The 13,468-nt window shown below is 36.6% G+C and overlaps 1 protein-coding gene across 1 annotated transcript; it reads right to left on the bottom strand.

Annotated features, from left to right (window-relative positions):
• Positions 1-2: 2 nt before the first annotated feature.
• LOC127617093 (insulin-like growth factor-binding protein 7) lies at positions 3-11,645 on the bottom strand. The gene is made up of 5 exons (XM_052088977.1): positions 11,171-11,645; positions 6,172-6,281; positions 3,900-4,007; positions 3,212-3,338; positions 3-504 (listed from the first exon to the last, which is right to left on the bottom strand). The coding sequence occupies exons 1-5, from the start codon at positions 11,580-11,582 to the stop codon at positions 482-484; spliced, it is 780 nt and encodes a 259-aa protein (XP_051944937.1). The 5' UTR covers positions 11,583-11,645; the 3' UTR covers positions 3-481.
• Between the last annotated feature and the right edge of the window lie 1,823 nt (positions 11,646-13,468).

Genomic DNA, 13,468 nt, shown 5'->3' with positions numbered 1-13,468 from the left:
CACTGCATGCCACGCAAAGTACATGTTTATTCAGTAGTGAAATATAAATGTCAATACATAAAAACAAATGTATTAGATGATTGGACTTTTAGAAGGACAACATTTAACTCAAATGTAAGAACCAATGGGAAGGAAGTCTATAGATATTTCTACAGCAATTAAATCACTTTACATTTTTATATAAATTCTTTCTTTGTAATGGAATGACATTGGCTTAAAATGTGGGGTAGATTGAGGTAACAATATGAATGAAGAAATGGAAATGTTGGGGTCTGTTTCTCATGGGTGTGCCTGAGCAACTTCTATAGAATAAAGTGCTCGCGTTTGAATTACTTTGTATGGTTCAAGCTTTGTGTATGTGTGTAAGGAGTGATAACACAAAATGCCAAGTGCTTTTCTCCATGGCCAATGTGCAGTCAGCAATGAGGATTTGTATGTTTCCTCAATATCTGATACAGCAGGACTCTTCACCAGAAACCTCTTACAGCTCGTCATCCTTTGCCACTGCATACAAACAGACAAAAGAAAACAATGGCAATAAAATTGGATGATATTCCATCACATCTATGGTTCGCTGCACAATGTGGAGGAGGAGTTTTGTGTCGCAGCCAATCAGAGATGATCTTTAACATGTTGTGCAACATGACCCGCGTCGGGGCATCAAGGCACTGCGGTTGCAAGCCCTTTTTACATTTAAACACATGTGGGATTTGACAGTCATCTACAGTACAATTACATTTTCAATAGTTAAAATGCTAATTCTTAAAATCAGTAATTACATTGTTACTAGTGCAAATGTCTGTTCCTGATACAAATTATTGAATTACTAGAAAGAGAAAAAAAAAACATTTGGTCTTTGAAATTTGGTTTTCATTAGTGGCAATGATAATTTCTGATATCTGGAAATGGATTAAATTATAAAGGGCTACAACATTAGATACAATGGTACCCAAAAGTTTGGAATAATGTACAGATTTTGCTCTTATGGAAAGAAATTGGAGCTTTTATTCACCAAAGTGGCATTCAACTGATCACAATGTATAATCAGGACATTAATAATGTGAAAAATTACCAATAAAACTTGAAGAAAATGTTCAGAACTTCTTAAACTACTTCAAAGAGTTCTTATCAAAAAATCCTCCATGTGCAGCAATGACAGCTTTGCAGATCCTTTACATTCTAGCTGTCAGTTTGTCCAGATACTGCAGGTGACATTTCACCCCACACTTCCTGTAGCACTTGCCATAGATGTGGCTGTCTTGTCGGGCACTTCTCACACACCTTACAGTCTAGCTGATCGCACAAAAGCTCAATGGGGTTCAGATCCATTACACTCTTTTCCAATTATCTGTTGTCCAATATCTGTGTTTCTTTGCCCACTCTAACCTTTTCTATTTGTTTGTCTGTTTCAAAAGTGGCTTTTTCTTTGCAATTCTTCCCATAATGCCTGCACCCCTGAGTCTTCTCTTTACGCTTTTATGTGAAACTGGTGTTGAGCGGGTAGAATTCAATGAAGCTGTCAGCTGAGGACATGTGAGACATCTATTTCTCAAACTAGAGACTCTGATGTACTTATACTCTTATTTAGTTGTACATCTGGACTTCCACATCTCTTTCTGTCCTTGTTAGAGCCAGTTGTCCTTTGTATATGAACAACCTTTATATGAAATCTTCAATTTATTGGCAATTTATAGCATTGTATAGCCTTAATTCCTCAAAACAATGATTGACTGATGATTTTCTAGAAAGCTGAAAAACACCAGTCTATTATATACTGTGGCAACTCAAAAACAATGTTAAGTTTCATTTAATGAACCAAATAGCTTTCAACTGTGTTTGATATAATAGCAAGTGATGTTCTTGTACCAAATTAGGAATTTAGCATGATTAGTGAAGGATAAGGTGTTGGAGTGATGGCTGCTGGAAATGTCCTGTCTAGATTAAAAAAAAATTACTTTTGTCAAACAATGATTGTGCTGTTTTTTTTTAACATCAGTAATGTCCTGAGTATACTTTGTGATCAGTTGAATGTCACTTTGGAGAATTAAAGTACCAATTTCCATCTGAAACAGAAAAATCTGTACATTATTCCAAACTTTTGGTCACCAGTGAACCTGAAATTAACTTTACCACCAGTGAAAACCAAACTACAAATATCAATTTATTAGCATTATTAGTTGTAATTCAATTGGTGATATCAGAAAATGACATTTACACTAGTAACTAAGTGAAACAATTAAATTTAACAATTTAATGATTTTGAAAATGATAATTTTTACTAGTAAGTAGTACAAAGCTGGTATGTGTGTTTTGAATCTTAACTAGTATCTGAAATTGCGTTTTGAACAGGAGTGCATGAAAAATCATTGAGAAATTCAGTTGCACTTTATTTTAAAATACATGTATTTTCAGTACACTTACAGTATACTTACCCAAGAAAGTATTGAGTAATATTAGGTAACTACATGTATTTTTATATGGGTTAAGATTAGGGTTAGATTTAGGGTTAGTGGAAACTTGGACAAGTTGAAAATACACAGTGTTTTTTTTTCTTGTTGAATATGTTTTAATCTGAAACACGTAGTGCAATGTACAATGGGTTGCGAACGCCATTACATGTTGACTTTTACTCTAGCAACATTTTGCTTGGTGCTATGACACCAAGATTGAGAACTCGGACATGTCCAATGCTAAGTTGTCTTATGGACTGTGCACGTGTTGAACACTTGCAGTGCTGTAGGTAACAGTAGAAACCTTTGTCACAACATAAATCTTGCTGAAAGCGAACTGGCAGCTGATATGGAGCAAGCAAGCACTGATCAACATGCTTGAACACGGTCTATACGGCCGTGTGCTGCACATTTACATTTACATTTATGCATTTGGCAGACGCTTTTATCCAAAGCGACTTACAGTACACTTATTACAGGGACAATCCCCCCGGAGCAACCTGGAGTTAAGGGCCTTGCTCAAGGGCCCAACAGTGGCATCTTGGTGGTGCTGGGGCTTGAACCCCAACCTTCTGGTCAGTAACCCTGAGCCTCAACCACCGAGCCTGCACTGCACACCAGAATCCCATTCAAAAACACAAACATTCTCAGCAAAAAAAAGTCTCCTCTATACTGTATATCCTGCAGCAAAATGGAGGTGCAACCAGACTGATTTATTATACTGTAGTTTAGTCAATGATGGTTCAACTGCACACACTCACCCTTCTTTGGAGGAATGTCATTTATGGAGTCCACCACGTGGATAGTGCCTACAGCCGATGCTTCACCCTTAATGTTGCTGGCATGGCATTCGTAGGAACCGGCCTCGTCCTTGGTAAGAGGAGATATCTGCAACAGATGGCCATAGTTTTCAACCAATCTGTTCTGAATGTTTTACTGAGTGCAGAGAACTCTGAACGAATGTATCCTGACATGTGGTGATAAACCTAGTCTTTTTCCTGAGCGGCATTGGCTTCGTAACAATAAATCCTGATTTTAATTTAGATTTGCACTGAAACAATAAATAACATGCATACATATAGAGTTTAGGTAGTTTATGTGATATTTCAAGCAGTTTTGGTAGCATCCTGTGGTGTAACGTGTATACTTCAACAGAAACTATTTTAAACAATGTTTACAATTATTTTAATAGATATTGTATGTGCAAGCTTTAATGAGCTCATATTAATGGAGAGACTACATGGAAAGTTTTACTTTTTTAAATTCTTCTGTCAGACCACAGGAGGACCATTTAAAATGAACTATTGAAAAAGAAAAAAAGAAGCTGATTAAAAATTGTGAAAAACATAGGTAGACCTAAGACTTATACATATACACTATGTAAATAACAAAGGTTCACGGACATGTTATATGTCAACTACCCATGTATATTTAGCTGAACACACTTACAAGCACCCAGCCAGTAACCTCATGCTTTTCGGGGCCCCCACGGGTCTGTACAGCCAGGTTGTCTTTGTCCCCAGGGAGTGGCACAGGTTTTCCCTTGCCATCGGATACCTAATAGAATCAATATAGCCAAACCACAAATATTTTTTTCCACTTTCAGATTTAACTCAACAATGTACAGCTGTTTGCTTGTTAATGAACTTTAGTGGTGACTTTGGCTATGCATGATGTTTCAACAGACTCTGCAGGAAGAGTCTTGTGTTTTCATTAACACAGATAAGTGACCAAGTTTAGGCATGAAACTCTGAATGGTGCAAGCTGATAGGTTCTTTGAATTTGTTATTTGTTAACCAATAGCTCGCTCATATGTGACATGTCAAGCCAATTGGTTCACATGGTGTAAGCTGATAGGTCCTTTGATGTGCAATCAGGTAGCGCATCAAATTGCGCACTCTCTCTCATCCTAACATTTAAATTTGTTCAGTTTGCAAGTAGGTCTGCTGTACGAGTTTTCTCTGAAAAGGCTATTTGCTCAGATGGTTGCTGGGGCTTGTTCCTTCAAACAGCTTGCACGGTAAAGTCTGCTTTGGCCATGACACATAGAAATATGTCTTTAAAAATGTAAGCTGTAGCCAAATCAGGCATTGGCACACAGCGATATCTTAGGCCCTTATATTAAATAAATCCACACATAGCTTGTCTAATTCACTAGTTTAATAGGCTGTGGGCTTTCCTGGTCCAGTTACACATTATGAGTCAGGTCATTAGCCGTTTAAGCCATTCGGCCAAGCAGTCCCAGGCACACACAGAGATTTAGTTGATTAGCGTTATGTCATTTGGCCAAGCAGGCTCAGGCACACTTAGCTAGCATACACTGTGTGCACATGGTTCTTTGGAGCAGCAGCAGTACATAAGTCTTGGCGGTAGATCAGCTCAGTTGGTGTTTGTGTTTGTGGGGTTTTATGTGTTTGTGCAGCTTCACTGCTTTGTTGGGGGGATTGTATTTATGTCTAATTGTGCAGCAGCATGTCATAATATGTAGTAGCATAACAGATCTAGTCTGCCAAGACTAAATCCTTTCAATAAGTCATACCTACATTAGTATGCTAAATCTTTCCAAGAGTTGTCATGACTGAACTAAAGATTTTTGGGTTTCACTAAACTATAAGCAGCCTGTCTCTAGAGATGTTAAAGTAGTTTTTGAGTGAGGTTAGATCCGCATTGCTTAATTGCTGTCATAAAAATATCACAGGGACCCTAAAGCTGAGGCAAGTTTGCAATTCTGAATCCAAGACATAATGTTATTTCCACCATATCTAAAGCATGACTGATCAGATTATAGTTAATCCCTTAAGAAAATACTGCAAGCATTACCTCATGTTTATATAACTCTAACTTGTTTCCTAATTTACTTGGAAACTATTAGAAAAACAAGTCTTTTAAATGTTAAAATTTCCCAGGGCCTCAGATTTCCTGTATTTGAGAGACAACTGGTGAGGGGTATATTTTTTTCTTGGAAAATGACCATCATTCAGTTGTACATCTGGTTCTCATCTCTACGCATTACTCTTTAAATCAGTGACTTACTCTAAACACTGACCAGAATCAGCGCTGAACACTTTGGTTCTTTCTTTAAGGAAAGTGTTTGTCTCCTGTTTGCTCTACAATGGAAAAATGTGATAGCTGATGACATGTTTGATAAAGTGCTTCCTGCTCTAATCCTTCCCTTGTTTCAAGTGCTATTGTTTCTAGTGCTAGTGCTAGTGTTTTTCATAGAGCTGGAAATCCTTTGACATAGCTGGAGCCATACAGTATGCACAAAGTAACACACCCATGGGAATATATTTCACTCATTCCTCCTTCCTATTTGGGATTTGGGACTGTGCTGTAGGATCTGATGATGATTCATTGAAAATAGCTTGTCATGTATGTCATTACATGTAAACCTAAAATCACAGAATAACCATAAATCATTATTTAAAAGTGAAGGGTGTCATTTCTGTTCCCCCTGCAGCACCAAACAGAAAAAAAAAACATTTCTTCAAACATGTTTCTCGATCACTTCCTCCATCTTCTATTGGTCAGAAAACAGATATTCCCACCCAGTCCAGTAACACAGAGAAGCCACCGTGATTTCATTTTTTGGATAAGTCAAATGGCTTACTTATAGTTGTCTATACACAATAAGCTGGGATAAAAATTATATTAACTGAAAAGAAATGACACAATTCACCTTTAAAAATACTAGATAAAATGTCTTTTATCTATTCTATACCATCCTCCAGGTGAGCACAGGTGTTGGTATCCCGGTGGCTTCACAGCTTAGGAAGACCTGTGAACCAGTCACATTCCAGATCTCTCCAGGAACTGTCACAATAACAGGTGCTGTGAAGGAATGAGGAACACACACACAAATGATTTAGAGGTTATTTTCTATCTATGATCATACTATGCAAAAGTCATCAGTATGAGGGCTTCATGCATGAAAGACTGATCACTATGTTGTTTTTAGCACGAGTCACTTTGTGTACATAAACCTTGTATTCTTAATATATGTGGATTTATGCATAATTCATCAGTGTACATTATTCTAAAGAAAATAAACCCAGCCTGGTCATGTTACTAAAGCTACATTTCTTCTCAGAGACAGCTCTGCCAGAGAAGCTTTTCCATGTAAAGAATCCACTGGGTCTTTTAATCCAAAGCCAGAATTCTGTTATAATGAATTATATGCAGGTTCGCTGATTCAAACAATCTGATTTTGCTTTAAACCAACAGTCTGCCTCATTGTTTGGCTTAACGAGACACTGCTATTTGATCAGAGCTGATCTTCCTTTTCAGAATAGAAAATCTACCAGAGAAGCTGGAATTTCAGACATGTTTGTTCAGGGACAGAAGAACGCTACCACAATGTATAACAACAATGGCCTCCAGCCCTGTTCCACTGTTGAATCAACATATAGTGTCAATGTATCTGTTTGTGTCATGAATTTGTCCCAAGTGCAATTTACAGTACAGATATACAGTTAGTCAGAAGTTTACATACACCTTAGCCAAATACATTTAAACTACAATTCCTGACATTTAATTATAGAAAACATTCCCTGTCTTAGGTCAGTTAGGATCACTACTTTATTTTAAGAATGTAAAATGTCAGATTAATTGTAGAGCGAATTATTTATTTCAGCTTTTATTTCTTTCATCACATTCCCAGTGGGTCAGAAGTTTACATACACTTTGTTAGTATTTGGTAGCATTGAATTTAAATTGTTTAACTTTGGTCAAACGTTTTGCATTCCACAAGCTTCTCACAATAAGTTTCTGGAATTTTGGCCCATTCCTCCAGACTGGTGTAACTGAGTCAGGTTTGTAGTCATCCTTGCTCGCACACGCTTTTTCAGTTCTGCCCATACATTTTATATCGGATTAAGGTCAGGGCTTTGTGATGGCCACTCCAATACTCCTTTGTTGTCCTTAAGCCATTTTGCCACAACTTTGGAGGTATGCTTGGGGTCATCGTCCATTTGGAAGACTCATTTGCAACCGAATTTTAACTTCCTGGCTGATGTCTTGAGATGTAGCTTCAATATATCCACATAATTTTCCTTCCTCATAATGCCATCTATTTATGAAGTGCACCAGTCCCCCTGCAGCAAAGCACCCCCACAACATGATGCTGCCACCCCCATGTTTCACGGTTGGGATGGTGTTCTTTGGCTTGCAAGCCTCACCCTTTTTCCTCCAAACATAACAATGGTCATTATGGACAAACATTTACATTTTTGATTCATCAGAGGACATTTCTCCAAAAAGTAAGATCATTGTCACAATGTAGTCTGGCTTTTTTATGGCAGTTTTGGAGCAGTGGCTTCTTCCTTGCTGAGCAGCCTTTCAGGTGATATCGATATAAGACTTGTTTTACTGTTGATATAGATACTTGTCTACCTGTTTCCACCAGCATCTTCACAAGGTCCTTTGCTGTTGTTCTGGGATTGATTTGCACTTTTTGCACCAAACTACGTTCATCTCTAGGAGACATTCCTGAGCAGAATGATGGCTATGTGGTCCCATGTTGTTTATACTTGCGTACTATTGTTTGTACAGATTAACATGGTACATTCAGGCATTCGGAAATTGCTCCCAAAGTTGAACCAGACATGTGGAGGTCCACAATTTTTTTTCTGGGGTCTTGACTGATTCTCTTGATTTTCCCATGATGTCAAGCAAAGAGGCACTGAGTTTGAAGCTAGGCCTTAAAATACATCCACAGGTACACCTCCAATTGACTCCAGTTAGCCAATTAGCCTATCAGAAGCTAATTGGCTAACTGTCTAAAGGCTTGACATAATTTTATGGAATTTTCCAGGCTTCTAAAAGGCACAGTTAACTTAATGTATGTTAACTTCTGACCTACTCAAATTGTGATATAGTCAGGGTTGGGAGGGTTACTTTCCATTACAGATTACAGAATACATGCTGTAAAATGTAATTTATAATTATTCTTTTAGATTACTTAAGGTCAGTAACGCCTTATAAATACTTTGGATTACTTCTTCAGCACTGGTAGATTCTTTCACTTGTTTTGACTTCAGTACAGTAAGACAAAATAAACATGTTAAAAATAAAACATTCTCTGAAAAACCTAAATATCTTATGCAGTGTTGTTTCTAAAACAAGACAAATCAAATTGATCTTGTTTTAAGTATTTTTAGATATTTTTACAGGAAAACAATACAAAAATTATTATCAAGAATATTACTTTTGCCCTAATATCAAAGGTCTTCCTGGAAAAAAAGAAATTATGCAACGTTAATTTTCTTGATTAAAATATATGATTGTGTCTGGTAACGTGCATGTAAAATGACTAGAATTAGCATTTTAGCTTAGCATAAAACTGACAATTTACACAAGATTTATTTATATTTCTTCTGTTCCAAACTTACTTCAAATGTACTTCTCTGTCTGCTCGTATGAATGTAACACTTCATAAGAAAGTGTTTCACTGCTGTTCAAATGCACTTTGGATCACATCATTTATATGTATAAATGTATTCCATCTGAAAGGACGAAATATTAAATTAAACAAATTACAATAAAATGCAAAGTAATCTCTTCAGTAATCAAAATACTTTTTGAATGTAACTGCATTCTAAATAACAATGATTTAAATTGTAACTGTAGTGGAATACGGTTACTTATATTTTGTATTTTAAATACGTAATCCCGTTACATGTTTTTCATTACTCCCCAACCCTGGATATAGTCAACTAAAGTGAAACAATCTGTCTATAAACAATTGTTGGAAAAATTACTTGTTTCATGCCCAAAGTAGATGTCCTGAACAACTTGCCAAAACTATAGTTTGCTAATATGAAATCTGTGAAGTAGTTCAAAAATAAGTTTTAATGACTTTAATGACCTATGCGTATGTAAACTACTGACTTCAACTGTAGTTACAACACACCTCTTACAGGAACAGTTCACCCAAAAATGAAAAACACAAACACAAAAGGAGATGTTAGACAGGATGAAAGCCTCAGTCACCAGTCTGATGACGCAAAGAAAATAAATGGTGACTGAGGCTGTCATTCTGCCTAACGTCTCTTAGTAACAAGTTGGAGGTCAGTGTATGGGTGTTCCAGAGGGAAAAGAAACTCTAACGCAAAGCACATGACAGCTGAATCATGTGAGGGATCATTGGTTGATGTAGAGCATAAACCAGACTAAAACTCTAGACAAACATTTATCTCAAGTAGAAAAGTGGTTGTTGACGCAGCTGTGCATAAATGTCAACAATTCTCTGCACTCCATGTCTGAAATTTATATAGTAATTTTAGTGGGAGCGAGTATTACCTCAAAAAGACCCATAACCTTCCGAAGACCCATTATGCACAGAACAGTAATTTCTTTACCTTACAAAAAAGTATGGTGGTGATACCATGGTACAGAGATGGTATTTTGATATAGGCTTATTCTATGTATAGGATTACCATATTCATATACCAAAGAATTTACATGATACTCCAAAGTACTTGGAATACCATAGAATTACAATGTAATTACTCTTCTAGTTTGTAGTATTAAACATAGTAGTACATTTTTATTAATATATAGTGTTTATAGTGTATAGATATGTATATATCAGGGCTGGACTGGTAATTTGGCATACCGGGCATTTTCTCGGTGGGCCGAAGCACTTTGCTATATCTTTGGTATATACTGTATGTAGTCTATTTAAAGTTAAATAAGTTAATACAAAACATATAGGCCTTGTAACAACAGTAACTTTTACAACTAACTTTACTGATTATACGTTTTAAATTTTCCTTTATGTCATTAACACACATTTTATGAAGCTTTACCAATATCAGTATGTAGGCTACCTTCAAATATGAACATGTGAAAATATATTAATCAAAGTGTATTGGAATGTACAAGAATTGATGAGCTTTTAAAGGAATATTATGGGCTGAATACAAGTTATCGATAGCATTGTATCATAATGTTAATTACCACAAAAAAATATTTTTTGTTTTATAAAAACATAAAAATAAAATAAATAAATTCAACTTGTCCCTTCTTTTTCTTTAGACAAAAAGCAAAAATCGAGGTTACAGTGAGGCGCTTACAATGGAAGTGAATGGGGCAAATTTTTGAGGGTTTAAAGGCAGAAATGTGAAGCTTATAATTCTATAAAAAATTAAATTCTTCAGTTAAAATGTGTGTATTATTTAAACTGTAAAGTTTGGCTATTATACGGTTTTAGGGTTTAAAGCATTAGGCTATATTGTGTACATATAACTGTACACAGAAAAGGTTAGTAATGCGATTTGATCAAACTAAAATCATGATATCATGCATATAGTTTATGTCTTGTGACTATACTTCTGAAACATTGTGTATTTTAACATTTACAGATTGGCCCCATTCACTTCTATTGTAAGTGCCTCACTGGAACCCAAATTTTTGCTTTTTTTTTTTTAAAAAAAAAAGAAAAGGAGGAACGAGCCAAATTTATATTTGTAGTAGACTAATCAACATTATGCAACAAAAGCTGTCGATTGAGCTTAATTTGTATTGAACACGAAATATTTCTTTAAGCCATGGGCTTATAAATCAGTGGCTATAATGCAAAATGTCTATGAATTATTAATGAAATTTCAAGTTATTCCAAAACTCAATATAAAAATTAAGAGAGCAATGTGCCTATACAATAATAAAAGTAAAAAATATATAATTATGAAATACATATTTTATATAAAATATCAAGTCACCTTGAGCGCATTTGCCCTTGTTCAGAATCTTAATCTCGGGTTTTTTGTCACTCACTGCTTTCACACTTGCTGCTCTCAATTCACAGCCGGTTTTATAGTTGACACTGTCGGAACCGCACACCGGGTAGTTGCTCTTGCACACACAGACCCCGTGTTTACTCTTGTCTTTGTCGCTCTTGACGCACTCGAGTCCGGATGCACAGCGCTTGGCTGTGCTTCCGCGTCCCCCGCACGGCTCTCCCTCTCCAGACGCGCAGACAGCGCAGCAGCCGCACGCGTCCAGCAGCAGCCCAGATGAGCAGCCCTCGGAAGGAAGCGGCTCACACTGACTGGGGTCGCAGGTGCCGCAGCTGTGGAGCGCGCGGTCCGCCGTCGCCACGATAGACAGTGTTAATAGAAGAAAGCAGAGCATGGTGAATTGTGAAGGGTCTCAGGTTGTTTGCTGCTTCTCTCTGGCTTGGGATGGAGTTATTAAACCCCACCCAATAGGAAAACAAACTGCACTTACACCATCAGCCACAACATTAAAACCACCTGCCTAATATGGTCCCCCTCATGCAGTGCCAAATAGCATTCTGAGATGATTTTATTCTCACCACAATTGTACAGAATGGTTATCTGAGTTAACATAGACTTGGCCATTCTCTGTTGACCTCTCTCATAAGGCATTTCTGTCCACAGAACTGCCGCTCACTGGATGTTTTTGACACCATACGGAATCAAATCTAGAGACTGTTGTGTGTGAAAATCCCAGCAGATCATTAGTTACAGAAATACTCAAACCAGCCCATTTGACATCAACAATCATCCATGCGATTATCTAATCAGCCAATCGTGTGGCAGCAGTGCAGTGCATAAAATCGAGCAGATACAGGTGTAGGAAATTTGGTAGTATAAATGTACATGGTTTGGATGAAAGTGCCGCAATTATCTACCATTATATGTAGGAAACCGTTTGTGAGAGCTAGGAATTAAATGAATCTGTCCTTATTCTACATTATTATGTAAGGAAATTTATAATGGAATTAGTCGTGTTCGACAACCATTATAAATTAGATAAATGAAAAATAACTAGATTGTTTGTCTGAATAAAATTCTCCACCATTAAATCGTAATACAATATCTTGTATCCGCTGACAATTTCTATTGTAAAGAATTAGCTTTAATAAGAGATTTATGATTAATTCACTTATTGGAGTAATATTATTCTCATGGCTTATCGAAAATAATATTACACATATTTAGGTATGAGCTTTGAAGTGAAATCTTTTAAAAACAGGGATGAGATTATTTATCAAATTATCTTTGAATACAGACAAACTTTATTGCTATTCTAAACATAAATCTAATCTAACACATAGAACATGAAACAGGTTGGTGAGTAAAGTGACCAAATGTGAAATAAATGATCAATACAGAGAAAATGAACTTTACAGAGTCTGCTGACAATGCCTTAAGAACCATTTATCCTTCTTTGAGTCTAAATCGATTTGCAACTGGATTACACAAAGTATTCAACTAAAACATTAGCACTTTGAGCAAAAGTCTGGAGATGTACTTGCGTGTCATTGCATTTCCTCGCGTTGCGTTTCCTCATGTTGCGTTTCCTAGCGTTGTGTTTCCTAGTGTTGCGTTTCCTTGCGTTGCTTGGTTCATAGGCATTTGCAGAAAGTTCGTTTCGTCAATGTTTTGGACTCTGTTATGATCGTGGATAGTTATTTTCTGGATGAAGCAAGGTCTTCTGCAAGGAGGACCTGCGACTCCGGTTGGGTGTCTGAACTGTAGAGCAGAAAGTGAGAGCCTTCCTCTGAACTTTGTCCCGAGTTCAAGAGACAGGGCCAAGAGCAGAAGAAGAAACAGAAAAGAGAGTTTTTCCTGTATTGGAAACATTTTAACTGAAATTGGCCGCACCCCAAAGATGTCCTGAGCCAGAAGTGGCCTGAGTCAGAAGTGGCTTTCCAAAGTCACATGACCAACGGTCTGTCCCTTTCAAAGTTGATTTACAATCCTTTGTTTGGAGAATCCTTACATTCTTCCCTCTCAAAATAGTGAATGTTTAATCATGAACTTTTATATCTTGAAAACAGTGCAAGAGACATAACATTCGTTGTCAACATTCTCTATGTAAACAAGCAAGCTTTTACATACTAAATATGAAATTCTTTCATGAGTATTATAGGTGTAAGTAACAAAACATGAAAATTGGTTTTACAACATGGATAATGCATTACACGTTATGAGAAACCTGATTGTTGGGGTATATTATCAAGTTGAATAGTACCATTCTTAGTAGAATGA

The sequence above is a fragment of the Xyrauchen texanus genome, chromosome 23 (genome assembly GCF_025860055.1).
Source record: "Xyrauchen texanus isolate HMW12.3.18 chromosome 23, RBS_HiC_50CHRs, whole genome shotgun sequence".
Classification (NCBI taxonomy): Eukaryota; Metazoa; Chordata; class Actinopteri; order Cypriniformes; family Catostomidae; genus Xyrauchen; species Xyrauchen texanus.
The sequence above is the reverse complement of the archived record's forward strand: the minus strand, read 5'-3'. Positions and strand labels throughout refer to the sequence as shown.

Coding starts and splice junctions, on each gene's coding strand:
- LOC127617093 (XM_052088977.1), bottom strand. CDS start 11,582: ATGCTCTGCTTTCTTCTATTAACACTGTCTATCGTGGCGACGGCGGAC. Junction 4,008..6,171: donor CTGTGCTCACCTGGAGGATG/GTATAGAATAGA, acceptor TGATTCTATTAG/GTATCCGATGGCAAGGGAAA. Junction 3,339..3,899: donor AGGTTACTGGCTGGGTGCTT/GTAAGTGTGTTC, acceptor CATCTGTTGCAG/ATATCTCCTCTTACCAAGGA.